The sequence below is a fragment of the Aedes aegypti genome, chromosome 3 (assembly GCF_002204515.2).
Source record: "Aedes aegypti strain LVP_AGWG chromosome 3, AaegL5.0 Primary Assembly, whole genome shotgun sequence".
NCBI classification, from domain to species: Eukaryota; Metazoa; Arthropoda; class Insecta; order Diptera; family Culicidae; genus Aedes; species Aedes aegypti.
In genome coordinates, this window is record NC_035109.1 from 93,115,312 (window position 1) to 93,135,903 (window position 20,592).

At 38.7% G+C, this 20,592-nt stretch overlaps 1 protein-coding gene, 1 long non-coding RNA gene and 1 other non-coding gene across 5 annotated transcripts in view; 2 read left to right on the forward strand and 1 right to left on the reverse strand.

Annotated features, from left to right (window-relative positions):
- LOC5564652 (phosphatidylinositol 4-kinase type 2-alpha) overlaps positions 1 to 20,592 on the reverse strand; it is a 75,336-nt gene that overhangs the window by 5,405 nt on the left and 49,339 nt on the right. For all 3 annotated transcript variants that reach the window (XM_001648954.2, XM_021852992.1, XM_021852993.1), the window contains 3 exons: positions 10,590 to 10,708; positions 1,787 to 1,917; positions 881 to 1,720 (listed from right to left, as the gene is read on the reverse strand). In XM_001648954.2, coding sequence (XP_001649004.2) covers positions 881 to 1,720; positions 1,787 to 1,917; positions 10,590 to 10,708 — 1,090 coding nt within the window. The remainder of the gene's footprint in view (positions 1 to 880; positions 1,721 to 1,786; positions 1,918 to 10,589; positions 10,709 to 20,592) is intronic.
- Positions 12,470 to 12,541, forward strand: Trnad-auc. The gene has a single exon. It is a non-coding gene; the product is annotated as a tRNA-Asp (tRNA).
- Positions 16,153 to 16,802, forward strand: LOC110679058. Its single transcript, XR_002502171.1, has 2 exons — positions 16,153 to 16,222; positions 16,281 to 16,802. It is a non-coding gene; the product is annotated as an uncharacterized LOC110679058 (long non-coding RNA).

A 20,592-nucleotide genomic window follows, 5' to 3' on the forward strand; every position in this document is an offset into this window, starting at 1 on the left:
ATTTTAAAACTTTTTGACGATAGTAAGAACTATAAGTGTTATGTCTTGTCTCGCGTCACGTTTCGTGAATGTCGTGTTGTTCTTACGTAAGCACAAATCACACAAATTGATACTGAACACTATTCCTGAAGAAACTTGAGCAAAAATTGTCGGAATAATCCTGTAGTATTTGCTGATGTAAAACCTTAAATGAAATATTTAGGAATCTATACAAATTTTACTTGAAAAATTACTCCAGAATTACAGGAGCAATCGTGGGATTTATTAAGTTCATCATTGAAAAAGAGTTCCTAAGAGATTTCCGGGAATAATCCCTTGAGGAGTTTTGGAGCAATTCTTGACAAAAACCATAGATGCATTCACGAAGGAATTGGCTGATAAAATAACAAAAAAAAAAAAACGACGTAGGAACTCCTTGAGGGGTTCTTGGAAAAACCTTTAACCAATTTCCTGAAAAATCCTGGATTTTTCATGGAAGAACACTTATAGGAATCTTTGGAAGATATGCCAAAGTAACTAATTGGAAAATCGGTGGAATACAGAAATTGGTGGAACAATCTCTAAAGGAAATCCATGAATAGCATTTTGCATTTTTTTTTTGAGTAATCCCAGAGGAAATTCGTGGTTGGGGTTTTCGAATCAGAATTCACTGCGAGGAGAAGGAAAATAGTGGACTCAAGAGACCATTTTGATTGAAAAAGACAGTTTAGAGAAGTTCCATTAAAAACAGAGGTGTTTTAGAGACTAGCATTCAAATAGAAGCCAAGACTTTGCAAAGAAACCTGCAACCAGCTCTGGAAATTATGCTTCAGTTGTGTCGAGTTATGACCCCTTTCGTCAAAACAATAGGCAATACAAAAAACATCCGCAACGTACTTACCGTTCAACAATGACAGCCGGCATCTGGACCAGCTGTACCGGACTTTTGCCGTCCTTGAGGGCCTGCGTCAGATTCAGGATCTGGCCGCGCATCACAGACATTTGCCGCTCGAACAGGCTCCGATCGAAGCCCTTGTCCTGGCGGAACAGCTCGAACAGCTCGTTGCACAATTCCTCCACGAAGTTCTGATCGGACAGCAGGGGCAAAATGAGATCCTTGATGTCCTGACTGAATGGTATCTTGGCCTGCGGCAGCCAAGCCCAGTGGTAGGGATAGGCTCGCCACGAGTCCGGATGCTTGAAGGGAAACGCCAGCCCATTATCGATGGCGGCAATCCTAATTTCCGGCAGCTGAACCAAATTCCAGTCGGTGTTCTCGGTCATCTCTAACCGACTGCTACTTCGAGGCATTCCATTTGGCGTACCGCCGTTAACTTGCGCCACTATCGATGGTTGTTCGTATTTGATGAGCCAGTTGTCGTTGCCACGATCTGTGTTCCGTATGATGTAGTCCAACACCACTAACCGTTCGAACTGGAGCTGAAACTTTTGCGATAATCGAGTAGGAAGTGGTTCCTGCTCGAACCGTCGCAGCCAATAGTCGGCATCTTTGTAACCGTCGACGAACAACTGAAATGAGCCCGTCTTCGGCGGAAGGCTCATCCGATTGAAACGGGCTGCCGGTATTCGCTCCTTGATGGTTTTCTTTATCCGGGCTTTTTGGCGATCGATACGCGGGTAGTTGAACGTCTCCGAAACCAGTCGGACAACGCGGGTTTTTGGTACTATGTTTAGATTTAGCTTCTGATCCACTAGACTGGCGCCGGCTTCCGAGAGATAGCTAAAAAAGAAAACGATTTCGGTTATCTAATTATGTCCCGCGTAATTAGACGAGCGACATCCTTACCCTTGATTGGGAATGAGACATGCTCGCCCGAAGCAGCATGGACAGCACAGTTTGTGCATCCATTTGGTCCACTTTGGATTGAGCCTTCCGTAGGGTTCTTCATCCTTCGGTTTGAACACCGCTACTACTTTCTGTAATTGAAGGGGAAATTTACAGTTTACCTCTTATCTGATGGCTAAATTATTCATCATTTGAGCATTTCACAATGGATGCGTGTATGGGCGTTTCCAGGTTTTCATCAGAGGGGCTTTGTGTGACTTTTATTGGTTAGTTTTTTTTTTTATTAACTTTTGCATAAAACGTAACACTATGAAGGATGTATACCTTCCTCATTGTATTACTATTACATTAAGTAAAGTGGTTTGCAAAATGCGATTTAATTCAAATTATCGACTAGGCAACGGGTTTGAATGGATCGGAAAATGTGTGCAAATTTGAGCGAAGGCGCAAGTAGCCCGAACGACCTAAGGCCATCGATTTCTAAGGCTGGCAGCCACTAAGTTTCTTAAAAACAGGAACTTTAGAATGTTCATGTCTGAAAAAAAAAACAAACAGAAACCAAAAAAAAAAAGAATAGGAACTAAGTTGATTTTTGGCAATAATAAAAATTTAAATTTTTACGGCACTTTTAAAAACATTATTTTTTTTATTTTTTTTTCGGAGCGTATTTTATTTTCCGTGTAACTAACCGAAAAACAGGTTTGAAATTATATTAATACCACCAGGCTCTTCTTTTGTGATAGGTTGATCGTACAAAAATATAAAAGGTACGATTTTTTATATTACACGTTAAATGAACCCCAGGCATTTGTAGGTTATATAAGAATGCAATTTTTCAAACAATTTCTAAAAATACAAAAAAGTTTCAAAAGTCATAAAAAACTTTTCTAATTTGCCTGTTATGAGTCAAAATATAGGCCAAAAATAAAAACATTTTGATTTCCAAGCTACGAAAAAATATACAAAATTTGTATTAGAGGGTTAAACAATTATTTGATTCTTAAGTACGAAGAATCCATTTATCAAATATCTAAGTAGTTTTTCCTTGATAATTGGATGTGTTATACAGTAGACATTCGTGCATCGCTATTTCTTTTATTGCAGTGCTTTCCATTGCAAATATTTAACATTAGCAAAAGAAAGCAATAAAATGCTAATTTTAATTCAAACACAACTGTAAAATGCAATTGAACGCACTTTAGTGTCACTTTTGCATAACATATGGTTCGTAATAAACGAATAGTAGTATTTCTTCATACTGTAAAAATGTTACAATGAGAGAATGATCACTCTGCCGTTACAGTTAGTAACAGTTAGTAATTATGTCCACCTCTTATACCCAAGTAACATTTATTATTTATATTTCAATACCAGTTTATCATGTTGGAGTACGCTTGAGAGCGTTTTTACAACTCATATTCAGCAAAAATGTGTTTTGGGTACTTGAGCCTCCACTACTTTTTTTGAAAATTTTATTACCAGAATATAGCTGAATAGCAAAAGCATATAAAAACTAAAAACTAAAGATTTTCGTCGAGTGCGTCTCCTGATTAACAAAGATAGTGAGGTTGCAAAGTTCAAAAAAGAAATAATATCCAATCAAATCATATATGATTCATTTCTTAGACCAATCTACTGGTACATTACAACCATTGATACAGACACTCTATAGAAAAAATATTCTGTCGAATAAGTAAGATACCTTGGAAAACATCGGAAGGGATCGAAAAAAAATGTGTGCGAAAAAAATATTCAAAAAAAGGAATGAAAAACTGCCGGAGTAATCCCTGGATGAAATGCTGAAGAGAAGTTTCTGAAGGCACTTCATGAGGAATTCATGTCCGAATTTACTGAGTAATTCCTGGAAGGGTTTTCTAATAGATTTCTGAAATATCTTCTTTCTGGCGTTACGTCCCAACTGGGACAAAGCCTGCTTCTCAGATTAGTGTTCTTATGAGCACTTCCACAGTTGTTAACTGAGAGCTTTCTTTGCCGATTGACCATTTTTGCATATGTATATCGTGTGGCAGGTACGAAGATACTCTATGCCCTGGGAATCGAGAAAATTTCCTTTACGAAAAGATCCTCGACTAGCGGGATTCGAACCCACGACCCTCAGCATGGTCATGCTGAATAGCTGCGCGTTTACCGCTACGGCTATCTGGGCCCCTATTCAGCCCCTATTTCTGAAGTATATATATTGTATAAGTTCACAAAGGAAATCTGAGAAATTTAAACGGATTTTTATTGGTCATGATTATTAGAAGAAATAAACCATAAAAATTTGCTTCAAATTTGGTGTTTCTAGTTATGTGTAACCTCAGAGAGGAGTTTTGAATGAAAAGATCGTCGAAATTTTGAGTTACGCCCTTTTTCAAACGTATTAATGATTACTATCATTAATTTTAAATAGATTAATTAGGCATTCTAATACCGGTTAGCATGTTCAAATGTTTTCAACGACACATTGCACTTACATGCCGTCAGTCTTTCACAATTGACTGATTGTTCATAGGCTCAAGCGATATAAGGCATTTTTTTCTGATAATAACAGTCAAGGGAGCACCGTGGTGCATAAATTCTTGAAGAAATCCGTATGAAAAAGATTGAATAATTTATACAATTGGCATAAGAGTCCTAATCTGGAAAGTAAATCCGCTGGAGAAAGTTCGAAAGGAATGTATTCCAGAATCCAGAAGAACTCGGTGAAGTAATCCCTGGAAGAATTCCTGAAGTTTTGCCTCGAGGGATTTTAGAAGATATTTCAGAAGAACCGGGAAAACCAGCACCTCTAGATTTTTTTTACCAGGATGCACTGCCAGCATAAAAAAAATGCATTAAAGTAGTGACCAAGTTTTTAGAAAGAGACCAGCCATCAGCCGCCGAGAGTCTCCGATAGAATTTCCTCCAGCGTCTTCTTCTTTCTGGCGTTAGATCCCAACTGGGACATAACCTGGTTCTCAGATTAATGTTCTTATGAGAACTTCCACAGTTAATAACTGAGAGCTTTCTTTGCCGATTGACCATTTTTGCATGTGTATATCGTGTGGCAGGTACAGATACTTGTATGCCCTGGGAATCGAGAAAATTTTCTTTACGAAAAGATCCTCGACCAGTGGGATTCGATCCCACGACCCTCAGCATGGCCATGCTGAATAGCTGCGCGTTTACCGCTACGGCTATCTGGCCCCCCCCCTCCAGCGTAACTTCCTGTAATTCTTTAGGTTTTAATGTCGAGTTTCCTGTGGGAATTTTGACCAGGAATTCTTTGAGCCATCTTCCAGTAGCTTGAGACTTTGCTAAGAATAAAATTCCTTTAGGGCCCATTCACAAATTTCATAACGCTGAAGGGGGTGGGTAGGTGGGGGAGAAATTACTTCAAGGGTATTTCTAGAAACTTTCTCCAGGATTTCTTCAGAATTTTCCAAGAATTGCACAAAGCATTCGTTTTGGAATTCCATCAATTAGTCCTCCAGGATTTTTTCAACAGATACTTGAAGGTATTTCTTCTTGAATTGCTTCAGGAATTACAACCGGAATTACTTTTAATATTATGTCCAGGATTAAGTCAGTTTTTTACTTTTTAGTTTTTTTTAATGATATCTTTCAAAATTCATCCAACACTTGTGCTGTAATATTCTGTGTATTTCTTCTGACATTACTCCTGATATTTTTTTTTTGAGATACTGCCTTGAACCATTTAATAAATTCTTTATCAGATCCTTTTGTGGAATAATTTTACAAGAGATTTTAAATTATTAAATGCGACCCAAGTTTTACCCATACGTCCATGCTTTTGGAAAACTTCAATAGCGTATTGAGGGTTTCTTATTATTTTTCAGAATTTATAATGGCAGTTAAATAAAACTACTTCAAAGATTCATTCAATCATTTCGCCAAGAATTTCTAGCATTTTTTTTTCAAAACAGAAAAAAATAATTTCATCAGAAGCTCCTCTTGTAATTATTATTTTTCTACATGTATTCTTATGATTTCTACATGTATTTTAACAATTTCTCAAAAAAAAAGGCTCTAAAGAAAAACCTCTGGTGGAATTCAGTTCCTGTTCCTCTAGGCATTCTGTAATATCTCGAATAATTCCTGGAAAAATTCGAAAGGATACATCTGAAAAACTATTTAAGGAACATTCCAAGAGAAATTTTTATTCTACTTTCTATAGAGAGTGCCTGAATAAATCCTTGGATAAATTTCTAGGTAAAAACCCAAAAATAATCTAATGAAAGTCATGGAAGAATTCTTGAAGTAATTATTTCAGGAATTCAAGAAGGAATATTTGGAAATCAGGCATGGAATGGTGCCTAGTGGAATTCCAGGAATACTTCAACAATCTTCGATTAAGTTTAGATAAAATTTTTGAACGTATTTCCGGAATTGTCATGCAAAATACTCAGCAAAAATCGAGACTTGTTCTGAAAGGAATTATTGTAAGATTATTATTAGCTTATAATTTGTGTTATGCCCTAGGCTTATGGAGTAATATTTAAAAAAAAAAATCAATGTAAAACTTTCCTATGAAATAGCCCTGAAAGTATCCCAGAAGCTAGATTAGTAGCATTTCTGAAGGAATAATTGAGAGATGTTTTGAGTTATACAGAATATGTAAAAAAGTGCTTGGAGGTGCCACTAATGAAAGTTTTAGGCGAATACTCGGAGGAAGCTTTAGAAATCTTATGGTGTTGTCTAGAAATATTTGAAAAGATTTCAAAAGTGATTTAGTTAGCTTTAAAGTGAAAGCTCTATCTGTTTGTAAGGAAATTATAAATTAATTTTGGAGGATTCTTTAGATTATTTTTTTTATTTTATTTTATTGATGTACAAGGGGGTCAGGGCCCAAGTCTCCAGCATAAGTTTGAAAACTCACACCGTCCATAATACACCGGGGGGTTTTGGAGTTTGGGAAGTAGGCAACGCAACATCTTTGACCAGAAGGTTCTTTAACTTTTGCTTCTACTCTTGACTTCCAATACACGTATGAATGATGCAAGGTCAAAAGAACATGAATCAGTCATACATAGAGCGGTAGTGAAGTGTTTTGCCTAAGGATATGGGAAAGGAGGGATTTTGGGTGGTGTTTTGTAAATAGCTCTGTGGAATAAGTTTGTTATTAGTTAAAAATTTAGTTAATCTGATTGATCTTGCAATCAGTAATAAGAATATTTACAAAAACATGATACTTAACTTTTCTCGGCCAATACGCTGCCATGTTTTTCCTCTCCAATGGATTTTTCCTCGTTGTAATGGCGGGTTAGATATGAAAACAAGGATAAAGAGAGAAGAAATGTTAATGATTGTTACATGCTTTATTGCTGTATTGGTCTACAATGAAATCATAGAAAATTCGCTCTTTGGATTCCCATGATAACAATCCACATGCAGCTTACGAGAAACTCCATGGCAATGATCACTGTACGCCATGTGCGGCATTCAGGACATCTCAACAATACTGAAGACGAACAACAAAAAATGAATCCAGAAGAGCGAAAACCTCAATGTTTCAATGTAGGACAATTCAGCTTTAATGCATGTGAGAAGTTCTTGGTGATATTCTCACAACGGCCATTCAGAAAGGTTCGACGGATGTAGATAAAAGATCATTATGATAAAATTAACGCGACGACATGTTAGTGAACTCGATTATTGTATTGGCAACTGTTAATTTCGATAGTTAAACTTAGGGTCGGTTATTGTATATAACTTTTAAGATAGGCAGGAGTAAAGCACGAACGCGAAGTAATGACCTTCCATCCCATCTTCAAGTGCTCCCCACAAGCACAACACTTCATTCTGGCACTTTAGAACGTCCATGTTGTAACTTGTTCACACAAGAAATCTGCCTCGACCGAGTTGGCAGAACGCGCCCATACCCCTTTCTGAACCAAAGGACAGGGGATTCTTTAGATTATTTTTAACTGTTTTTTTTTAATAACAAAGAAATAATTGAAGATGTTATGGAATATTCCGCCAGGTATTTCCAGTACGGATATTTTGGATTTTACTCCAACATTTTTGTTTATGCTTTCTCTTAGATTTGAACTAGAGTTATCTAAGAATATTTTCGGGGCTTCATTCGAAGATTTTCTTTCCATATTCTTACAGGAAATTCCCAAGGCAGTCTTTTAGAAATTAATTTAGCAATTCTTCAAGATTTTTTTTAATAAATTGTGAGTAAACTTCCAGAAGAATAAAAACAAATGAAATACATATCTAAAGAAAATGCGAATCAACCCCTGCAGTAAAGAACTCGTACAAGGATCTCTGATGCAACTTCGGACCCTTTAGAAAGTCTTGGATTATTTTGATAAATTTCTGACTCAATTATTGGAAAAACTACCAAACGATACCTTCAGCTCCAAGTAATAGCTTCACCATTTATTTGAAAATCTATCTTTGGGAGCAATGGAGACATCAATGGAATAACTTCTTGATATTTTTTAGATGAAATCATGAGAAAATCTCCAAGATAGTTAACAGTATCTGTTGAAATTACAGGAGGTATCAGCGTTGAAATCCCTAGGTGCGTCCCTCATGTATTTCTGAAGAAATTTCTGTAAAAATCACTGAAAGCGTATCTTCGAGGAGGATGAGTGAAGGATTTGTACAATAAATAAATTTTTGAACTCTTTTGCAAATTCTATCTTGATTTTGTGGGCTTTGTGGCCATGTGGAAGTGTCGCCAGGCAGTTGAGCGATTCGTGTTATGGGGTGTGGGTTCGATTCCCGCATCAGCTTTTGTAACTTTTCTTTAGGAGCATGCTTGTCCGTTGTCTAATGTTAGTTACACTCTGTGCAGCTGAATGGTTGAAGACGGTATCCGTGTCTTTTTGTTTAGTAATGAAATTATTTCGAAGATCTCTCATATAAATTCTTTTAATAGTTCCTGCAAAACGTTGTTGCAACAAAACATGAAACAATCGTATAAAAACTCCATTAGACAAAATAAAAACTTGATAATTGTTCAAAGACCTGGAGGAGTGTTCTTATACAATCTAACAATTGCATACCATACCCAACTCAGGTTGATTACGGGCCTCTTTTTAAAGGGAGTGCTTCCGATTGATTCAGTCGCTTAATTTTAATCGAGTAATTCACACTAATAACTTATGCTGTCGAAAGTTGTATTGTTTTGGACTTGTTCATTGTAATGGTAGATAGTTTTGCTTGAAATTTTAGATGCCTTTGAGGTTATTTGGTTTAGCAAATAGGGGTTATTCAAAAATGACGTCCATCATTTGGAGGCGGAGAGGTGTGGGTTTTGTGAAAGTGTGATAGTGCATGTATTAGGTATTGAAAAAAGCATGACAGACAAGGTGGTTCTAGAAACCCCGAAAAACGATTGAGGTCATATTTGACTATAAAAGAGACATCAGATACCTTTCATTAAAAATGGATGTGCTTATTCTGCGCGGCGTGTGAGTCGAGAGGATCTCTCACCTCGAGTGACGTGAGACGACTAATGTTAATCAAGTGGAAGCGAGTCGACAATTGCCAACTCTTTCGACTCGTCTCACCTCACGCGACGCGCAGGATAAGCACAAGAGACTTGTATAGAAATAGACACCAAGATCTATTAAGGGAATCAGGGGTAATATGCACCCTTGATTCAACATAACATTTTACGAAACAAACTCCAAGAAAAGTGTCTCAGTTATTCTAGACTATTTATTGAAACCCCGAAAAATCGGTTTGCCTCAGTGGTGCATATTACCCCGGATACCCTTGCTAGGCTTGCGAAATTCTTGGGGAAAATCCTGGAAAAATCGTGAGAAAAATATTTGGTAGAATATTGAAAGAAATCTTCTGAAAGATTCTTCGAATTCAGCATCTGTCCGTCCTAAATGAATTTATTATGAGTTAACTAGTAGTTCTATTGGTACAATCTCCGCTAGAGATATGGTGAATTTCGTAATAACAATAATTCGCAATTCTTGATGATGTTTGGCAAAGGCCTTCCGCTGCCCCTTCTGGCTACGCCCATGGACGCGTGAGTTGCTGTGTGATTAATACCAATGTCTTCTCCATAGATCCTCGATAGAGCAGACACCCCTTTTGCATTTAGCTCGCCAAATTAAGCATCCACCCAGCCCACAAACCACAGCTGTGCCAAACCCAGCGGAGGTGAATCCATTTCCGCTCATCAATTTCCATTGGTTTTAGCACGGTTTTCTTCCTTTTCCTTGCACAAAATCTTCCGACAAAGTTTGATGAACGTAAGTGATGGAGGAGACGCACCAGACGACGACGATGAGATAAAATGTACGACGAAACGGCGAGCAATTACGCGTATTTTTTTGGAAACATGATGAAAAAGCGGAAATGGATGTCCCTGAATTCCGGAAGGAAAGCTACAACCCGGCGGTGGGTAACGCATTTAATGGATAAACGCTTAATTTAACGAGCTAAATGGAAATCACTTTGGCGTTTGATGTGCGCTCACTTTTGCAGGAATGGGTTCGGTCAAAGCTGAGGACTCGATTTTCCCGTTGAATGGAGCACTTATGAGTTATATTTGATATGATTTTCCAGCGCAAATCTCGCATAACTTCTGATCTCGCCCTAAAAGCCATTGGTAACCATGTGTGTAGCTCGTTGTTTCTGAGCATTTGAATGGATTTTCATGCTATTTAACAACGCTATGGGGAAGAAAAGATCGTTATCTATCTGCCCGTGTTGTTGGTTTGGATGCTTATTCTTTCTTTTGCTCAGAAACAACGAGCTACACACGTGGCTACCAATGGCTTTTAGGGCGTTATCTCAGAGTTTGCGAGAAATGATATACACTTACCTTGGCAGGGTTTTTCACGAAGTATGATCCACTGCTTCCCTGATAGATGCGTTCCGGGTAGATCCCGCCATCGATGGCGATTTCGGCCGAATACACCAGATCACTGAAGTGGGGGTCATCTGCAAAAAGGAAGAAGAGATCGAAAACGTTAGCTGAAAAGCTATACATTTCTCTACAATCAAACCCCATGAAGAGTGGAGCATGCTTTTTGCTAGTTTCTCAAATTTTAGGGTATCAAAATGGGCCGCCGACGTGAATGTGGCAGCCACCACCTGTTTCAGGTTTCCCGAAGGAGGGAAAGAGAGCGATTTTCTGATGACCTCACCGTGCAATGGGCAATTGTGGATCAGTTTTAAACGCAACATCAATTTCTCTCGCTTCCCCTCATTGGTCTGCATTCTGACGTGGCAGGCGCCATTGTTGACGAAAAATAGAACATCACCAGCACTTATACACTGAGGGTGCCTGTTAGTCCCAAGCAGTCATTTGGTTGGTTCCTTGTGTAAGGGCAGCTGTTCTGGCGAAAATAGAGTAGCAACCACGGGCGGCCAATCAAGCTCAAGCTCAAGCTACGGGACGAGTTCAACGAGAACCTGGACAAAGCCTTTGAAAACTACCCAAAACAACATGTCTACAATATTCATCGACGATTTAAACGAACAAGAAAACTTCTTACGGCTTCATTGGCTCAACCTCGTCACCAATTAGGGCAATACGTGGTAACTGTTGAGCAATATATTAGCAAATTTTTTGAAAACAAATTTGAAATTCATACATTTCACGTTCATTATTTCAAATACCTTTTTTCACAAACAAAGTTGAACCAAACTTACTTTCGTTATCAGTGATGACGAAACTGTGTCGGTAAAAGTACAAACATGCTAGTGCTCTACCCGAGTGGGTAAGGCGTGTTCTACACGCCATAAATTTCCCATAATGCATTTTACCATTTAGACCTTTGGCTTCGAACTGCAGTCGACCGCTGTTTTAGTTCGTAATCTGGGAATTTTCGGTTCACTAAGTCGACGCCAATTGGTGGCAAGTGAACCGTAAGCGAAACTAAATTCATATCAGCAAATAATAGCAAAGAACCTTTCTTTGCAGTGGGACGAACGCACGGAGTATGGGTGTACGGAAAGCGAATTTAAAAAATAGTGCAGGCACAATCGGTGCCGAAAATTTATGGCAATTAAAAGCCACCAACCGGAAAAATGAGGCGTGTGTTGTGTGGATGAGAACAGTCTACCTAGCGCTAGCAGTGTATGGTGATAACCTAGTTTGGCTACCACTTGTGTCAGTTTGAAAACGATCCGATATTTAAAGCTATTTAAATTGTGATCAGAGTTTCTAATTTTCCCTGGATTTGACTTCGCGGGAAACGGAAAATAAAGTTACTATTTCACGAATAATCCCGGGATCCCGAAAAATTCTCAAAAACGTGAAAATAAATATTGACACATATATTGGGCTGTTCGGTAATCCAAACTGCATGGGTTTTAAGGCCGCACGGGACGGTATAATAATCACCCAATCCCTTTGAAGAAGCAAATCTCAAGTACCACTCAATCTATCGATGCGTATCACTATAATTCTATATATGTAGAGCACAACCCAATAAATTTTCAGTTTAATTGGTTCACTAAAACTCGAGATTTGCTTCTGCCAAGTTTTGATGATAATTGTTAGAGTGAGACAAAAGATAGGGAAAATAACACGGTCTCTCGTGTCACCTTAAAATCATTAACTCATTACGCGTGGTAAAGATGGACAAATAATGGGTGAAATTATGAAAAAATCCACGTGCTTGGCTGGGATTCGAGACAGGACTCTTGTATGCAGAACGAGCGCATTACCAGCTAAGCAACCGAGTTATTGAGTCTGGCTCGGTAGCTTAGTTGGTAAAGCGCTTGTCTATCATATAAGAGTCCTGGGTTCGAATCCCAGCCGAGCATGTGGATTTTTTTTGTTTCTCAAACAAATTATGTTGGCTATGACAGTAGAGTGACGCAAATTTTGAAATTCAGGCTACCCTATGCTTACACGATTTATATTGTACTAAATAGCATCCTCCCAGAGTTTGAAATGATTCGGAAGAAATTTGACTGTGCACAGGCCATTTAAAGTTTATATGGAGATTACTATGGAAAACTCTAACCCAGTGCTTCCCAAACTTTTTCAACTTTCGCCCCCTTGAGGCCTATATTTATCTAGAATCGCCCCCTCGATATGTGATTCAAATTTTTTAATTATGCGTTGTACGCCAAAAATGTCCTAGACTCGCATAGAATTATAATACAATATATATTGTGTACATTTAAAAACATTTTCTTAAATATCGATAACTTACAGTTATTAGGATTGATTTAGTGGATTGTTATTTATAACTAGTGGTCCCAGCAAACTTCGTCTTGCCATCAGTAGGCTGTTGGAAAATGGCATACAATCTCCCGTACAAAATGACAGATTAATTTTCTCGGTTTTTTTTTTCAATTTTTTCAATATTCAATATGATTTGATAATTGTGATTTCGTACTATTTTTTCATTACCTGCTTCATATCTGCTATTTCTAAAATTACTGCAATAATTTTCATAAATTGTGAATAATAAATGTTTGATGTTTCTGCTAAGGGGTCGTCCATTAATAAGGTAAGGGTTTATGGGGGGAGGGGGGATTTGAGATTTCTTACACGCCATACAAATTATTTTTAATTTTCATACAAAAAATCTTACTATGGGGAGAGGGGGGTCTAAAAACCAACAAAATTGTCTTACGTAATTAATAAATCGCCCCTAATGTTTTATTTATCCAATCCAAAAACCCTGATAAAATGTATCAAATATTTTTCAACTCGTTTTTCAATACAATATATAAAAAGGGTATTTATTTTCCAACACAAGAAAATTTCAGTTTTTTTTTTCGGACGTTCAAATTTGACGTATCTCTGATAATTCTTTAAATCTATTTTTAAATAGAGTGTTTTTCGTCTTCCGCATCAAGCGGTTTTATCGTTGTAACCCGATTTTTGATCGCTATATTTTTCAAGATTTGTTTCTCAAATGATTTGTACCGTAAAAATTGATAAGAATGAGTGCAACCGAAACATCAAAATGGATACAGCAGTTTTTTTCTCCGTTAAAAGCTGGATGCCATTACAAGAAATATTACCTTCTTATCCTCAAAATTCCCATACATTCAAAATCCTTATATAAAATATTGGGCATTTGCAAAAAAATTGATCTGTGACTAATCATTCCGATCTCGGGCAAATCTCAAATACCGACCATTCTTGAATCTCACATGATATCAAAAAAAAACCTTAATACTTAGCACACATATTTTGAGTTTGACAATCATCAAGTGTTATATATCATAATTTCAAAATGACCATGATTAGTGATATAACGCTCTAAGGGTAAATAGTCCTAGAATTAGTTAACTTTAGAATAAATTAACCTTCAGATGTGTGTTCTCCAAAGGTTATGAGTAATTATTTCCAAATGGTCTCGTGTTAGTTTTTTCGCCCCCTTTCTGGATTTTTCGCCCCCCAATTTATGTTTTACAAATTTTCGCCCCCTTGAGCCTGAAAATCGCCCCCAGGGGGGCGAATTCGCCCACTTTGGGAATTACCGCTCTGACCTTTTGTGTCCAGGCCTCTATCTCTTTGCTATAATATTTTATGGAAAAGTGAACAAACTCTTCTCATGTGAAATCCTTTCAGCTACAACTTTGGCGAAGACCACATTTTGATTGGACGTCAAGATAAATTGCTATTCATAATCATAAACTGGGTTTGCATTCTCCATGCTTAGTCAACTGCTCGGCAGGCAACAGTGGTGCTCCTAGCGGGTAGAATAGATCAAAGTAGCCTGGATTACTACACGGGAAAAAATCTGATCCCCAAATCATGATTTACAAATCATGAAATTCATAAATTGGTTAGGTCATAATATCAGGATCACAAATCATGGTTCCTGGAGTCATAATTGTGAATTTCCGCGTAAATGAGGAATCAATCAGTCGGCCGGTGGTGAATTATTCCCGAAAAAGAGCGCGTCTTACCTCGTTGTCGCTACGAAAGAAAAGTGACGAAAGAATGATGCCTTGCTTGGTCCTGCCCGGATATGAGTTATCATCGTGCGAGGTCGACATAACCATGTCGACTTTGGTAACGCAACTTTCTGACTGAATCTAGGGTAACAGTGTTACACTGTTACACTGAGTAATGCAGTTAGCTTATACCACACATCTTCCCCCTTCCCAGAAAAAACAGATATAAAAATCTTTGATCACTAAGAACACTTTTATATGCGCAAGTTTTGGTCATCGCACCTTTTCATATGTAAGGCGAGATTTATCAAGCATCAAGTATCAAGTAATTTTAGTCATGAGGGAGCACAAATCCATGCTCAGCAGCAGGGGTAGGTTTATGACATTTGGTATTTGTTTTTGTTTCATCCTCAACGATGTAAACACGGAGAAAAATGACATTAGTTTGAAACAACCATTTCGTTGGTTGAAATTTAAGGTCGAAATTTGGTTGTTTCAAATTGAATTTGTGTTGATTTAAAGTCATTATTTTTATTGAAACAAACTTGGTTTGTAGTTAACATCAACCTAAGAAATTATGTAGTTTTTAATCAAATGTTGTTTGTTTTGAACTTTCACGCAATTTGTTTCGAACAAATGTTTGCTTTGTTTTTAATAATTATTAGGTTGATTTTTTCATTGCCACCAAACTAAATATTAGTTAGTTTGCTCCCTAGCCAACAAAGTTGTTACAAATGGAACTGATTGTAGCTAGTGTTAAGTGTAAAGCCAATAAAGTTGTTGCAAATGGAACTGATTGTAGCTAGTGTTAAGTGTAAAGCACAGTATTTTTAAATTACTTTGCTTTGAGAGTGGCTACATTTTATCCAAAACATGAACAGGTATTTATAAAATGCATTTACATCAATTTATCCCTGATATCCATTATCAGGTTTTAATTTCAGATGGACTTCGAAAACTTCCATTATATAACGCACGAGGAGTGCGAAGCAGAATCCTTCCGCGTGACTCTGGTGGCCATGGATGTCACTTTGTTTTCGATAATTAATTGTTAATGAACAGTTTTACAATTGAGCTCACGAAATTTTTAGGAAAAATAAATGGATAAAATGTTCAATTTTTTGTATTTATTTTGTGATTGAAAAATAAAAAAGCAAAAAACTGAAACAGTAGAGCTAAAAACAGCCATTAAAATGTTTATTTTAAACAATAAATTTGTTTGAGACAAACTCAAGATTGGTAATTTCAACCTTATATTTTCCAGTTTAAAACAACCTAAGCTTTTGGTTGTTCCTACAAATGTCAAACAAAACAACCATGTTCTAGTTTGAATCTAACAAAATTTTTGTTGATTTCAAATGTGAAGCCTCAAAATAAACAAACAAGAAATTTGTTTGTTTCAATCACCGTACAAGGCTGAGTCAAACTAAAATTTTGTTTGTGCAATATTCAACCTAAACTTTAGTTTGAAAATAACTAATATTTGGTTGTGTTTACCAATTTTTTTTCTCCGTGAACAGTTGAAGGAGGAAAAACTGCTGCTAAGTTACGCTGCATATTCTCAAGTTTTTTTATTGATTCAATGTGAGTTTCATCATTTTAATATTATCAATAAAACCAATAGCTTCATTTCTCATTCTAGCACTTAATTTCTCATCTTGAAGATCCGCTTACCATCCGGAAAACTATGCATATGAAGGGAGCTGTTTTGCTGTCGGATGTAAACAACCTGATGCAAGTGTTGCGAGGTCATTGAACTTAAATTTCACATCTGCAGTGGAGATTGTCTGTGACCGACTACTAAAAGAGAGGATGCTGTTCACTCATTGCAAGGAATCTACTGTAGTTCGAGCTCAATCAAATGCTCATTCTCTGAATTGATCCGAAGGATAAAGGATATGTTATGATCTGAGCTGAAGGCGCTGTTGAATGAAAAACTGCAGGATGGACTTCGTGAAAAAGTGCATTTCATTGCGGACAAGCTGGAGTTTCTGGTTTCTGGAGTTTCGGATCATGGTATGCCTTTCACTACATACACTATATTACAAAGAAAGATCAAATTGCTTAAGGCTTACATACTTTATTAATTACTCTTCTGTTATTTTCGACGCGATGGGACTTGAATTCACCTTTTAATAAAGTGTGGCATGTGATCATTCATTTAGAATATGTTTTTCATTCAATTCAATGTTAAGGTTCGTCCTGTGCTGCAGATCGAATGTAGTCTTTCAAATGGGCCGGAGGTTTCCTTTCACGAGTAGTTCGTTCAGTCACTGTTGTTGAATCCGAAGTATTGTTATCATTTCCTAGCAATTGCGACCTTCGCCAATTGGAAACTTTCTTAGCTTGAGTTATGTGGCGTTTGAATACGTGACCTTCGCCATCGCTTAAGGTAAGGGTTCCATTTTTCTCTTCCATCACTGTATATTTGATGGAAGAGAAACGTGATTCTCCTTTTCCCCGCGTTTGGCGCTCAATTATAACCCTATCACCAGGCTTGACTCGGCTTTGTCTTGCACTTCGACGTTCGTCCTCACGCTTTTTTCCCGCCAGCTTTGCTTCCCGGTCTCTTTCGTTAAGAAGTTTCTCGTTGATAGTTACTTTGCCGTATTCCAGTAGTGGTAGCTTGCGTTTAATCTTTCGGCCACTCATTACCACCTCTGGAGGTAGCTTTATGATACTGTGTTCTGCAGCGTTATGCGCATGTATCGCTTCGCGCAGCTCTTCTACATAGTTCGTTTTGTTAATGGTTGCACTTGACATCGCCTTGTTGATAACCTTCATGTATCCCTCAACTAGCCCGTTTTGTTGAGGGAATAATGGAGTAGAGTAGATTGCATTTATGCCTCGTTTCGCACAGTAATTTTTATATTCTTCACCATTGAAAGGTGGTCCGTTGTCGGTTTTGATAGCCTTCGGTAGGCCCTCTCGATCAAAAATTTCGTCTAGTATTTTCCGCGTATACTCGAAACTGGTTGACTTTACAGGTCTAGCGATAAGGTAGCGAGACCTGTAATCAACGATAACGAGTATCGATACACCTCCAAACTTGATATATGGTCCATTGAAGTCGAGCGCTATTGTTTCCCAGACAGCTTTTGGGGCGAACACACGCTGCATTGGAGTAGGCTTTTCCGGTTTTCCGTTAACCGCACACGTTTCACAGGATTCAACCCACTTCTGAGCCTCGGTTGACATTCCAGGCCACCAAACGCGTTGCCTCAAAATGCTCTTTAGCTTCGCAGCCGAAGGATGGCCATTATGGGCAACCTCCAAAGTTGTCGTTCGCAGTGCCGTTGGGATGACGACGCAGCCGGCCTTCACTAGTAAACCGTCCCGTGTCGTCAAGTCATCCTCTACTTGCTGGTATTGCCTCAAGTGTGCCGGCCATGTACCTGATTGCAAGCAGCTGATTACTTCCATTAGAATAGAGTCATTGGATGTAGCTGTCCTTATTTCATTATCTGTTAGGAATTCAACGGCGTTCGCTTCTAGGGAGGCTATTTCCCACGGACTTGAATTGTCGTCAAAGGCTTTGTCGTTGCCGTTATAAAGACGTGAGGGCGGATCAGCAATGTTTTCTGCTCCTCGTATATACTCCACATCATACCTGTATAGTTTCAGACGAATGACGTTAAACCCATTGAATGAATAATTAATAGTAGTAATAAAGAATACCTGTATGGGCTGAGTCGTAATGCCCAACCGTCAGCTCGCGTTAGAGCTCTCTTAGATTCCTCCCTAGACCGATTCAAAATGAATGATACTCCTTGTGCATCTGTTCGTAGTGTAAATTTTCGTCCCAGCAAAAAGTACGAAAAATATTCGACCGCCCAAACTGCGGCGAGAGCCTCGCGTTGATTTTGGGCGTATCTTTTTTCGGTTGGTGTCAATGATTTCGACGCGAAACTGATAATCCTTGATGAACCATTATTGTCCTCCTGTACCAAGACCGCGCCTAGCGCGACTGGGGATGCATCAGTGTATACGATGGTTCTATCGCTCTCCGTAAAAAACCCGAGAGTAATGCAGTTTTGTAGTATTTTCTCTTTAACCAACTGAAATGCATGACTCTGATCACGTCCCCATGCCCAGGTCTTGGCGGTTGTAATGGCCCACAGAGGGCTGGTTATTTCAGCGAAGTTTTTGACATGTGCGCTGATGAATGACGCTAGCCCTAAAAAACTTCGAAGCTCTGAAATGGAAGCTGGTTCTCTGAATTGACGAATGCTTCTGATTTTCTCCTCGTCCACATGAAAACCGTTCTCATCAAGTTGGTGACCAAGGAACTTCAGCTGTGTTTGGTCGAACTCACATTTACTGGTGTTCAGTGTTAAGTTGTTCTCTCGAAGTATTAGTAGAACCTGGTTCACTGATTTGTGCAACTCCGGAAGATTTTTTGCGAAGACAAGAATATCGTCAATGAAGACAATGACGTTCTTTACGTCTTTAAGAATTCGCGTCATCTCGCGCTGAAAAATTTCGGGCGCACAATTTACCCCGAACATGAGTCGTGTGAAGCGATACATACCACTTTCGGAAATGAAAGTTGTAAGATCTCGAGACTCGTTACTCAGTTCGAGGTGGTAGAACGCGCTGCTCAGATCGAGTTTGGTGAACCATTTGGATCCGTGGAGCTTTACTCTCATTTCCTCCAGTAAAGGTAATTGGAAATATTCACGATTGATCGCCTTGTTTGGCGCCCTCATATTAATCACTAAACGGAAATCATCCTTTCCCTTAGCGACAGCTGACAGGCCGCTGATCCAGTTTGGGGCCGATGTGACTTTTTCAATAATGCCACGCTCCTCCATTTCGTCCAATCGACGTCTTGCGGCCTCGCGATAGGCTGCTGGAACGTTGTAATAGGCATTCTTCACCGATGGTACCGTTTTGTCGATGCTGAATTTCACTTTTACACCTGGCATTTTAGGAAATTCTCCTACGCTTGAAGAAATTTCCGTATTATTGAGGTGTAATCCCACCTTCAACAAACCCAGGTCGCTTGCAGTGGTTCTACCAAGAAGTGATCGTCGTCCTTCGGGAACGACATGGAAAGTTGAAGATGTGCTTTGCGCTTTGCATCCTGGAACTGTGATGTCCGCCTCAAGTATACATTCGACAACCATAGGAGATGATGTACCGTATGCGTGCAGACCTTTTGACCTGTCGCTATCGACAATTTTGAGCTTTGTGAGTCCTGCAATGAACTCTTGTTTTAAACGAATCCAGTCGTTACCACCGATAACGTTCGCGTCTGCTCCCGAATCGACAAGGAACTGGATAGGACTAGATGTTCCCAATCGACAATCCACTAGCACATCTTCTAAAGAGAGCGTGTTGATGTGCTACAATAAGGGAAATGCATTTCGTAAGAGAAAGTCAAACACCAAATAAAGTTGTTCATAAAGTGTATTTAAATGATAGACGATTATACCTGATTTTCATTTGATTCATTCTCTCGGCTGGGAGACTCATTTTTCGTCACTTGGAGTTGCTGAATATTCGTCTTACGGCAGACTACTGCATAGTGTCCAAACTCGAGGCAGGAATTGCACTTCCTTCTCAACGCCGGACATGGAGAGTTCGTATGGGGATATTGGTTGCATCTTGGACAACGATTGCGACGTCCACGTTCTTGCAGATCACGCCGAAAGTTTTGACCTTCGCGGGCTCGCTTTGCTGATATGCGCCTGTCCCAATCATCAGACCGTGTACGTTTCCGATAGTCAGTGCGGCTCTCCGGACGTGGTCGACCACGGTGTACTGCATATACCTCTGGTGACTCTGTTGGTGGAGACTCAGCTTGATACGCTTCGTCACGACTCGCAGCTAGAACTAGATAATTTGTGTCGTACGCATGGGTCCGAGCAGCTTTTACCAGCTCTTTATTCCTCAGGCCTTTGAGAAATTGTGCTCGGACGAATTTATCCTGGTCGGCCTGACTGTACTCA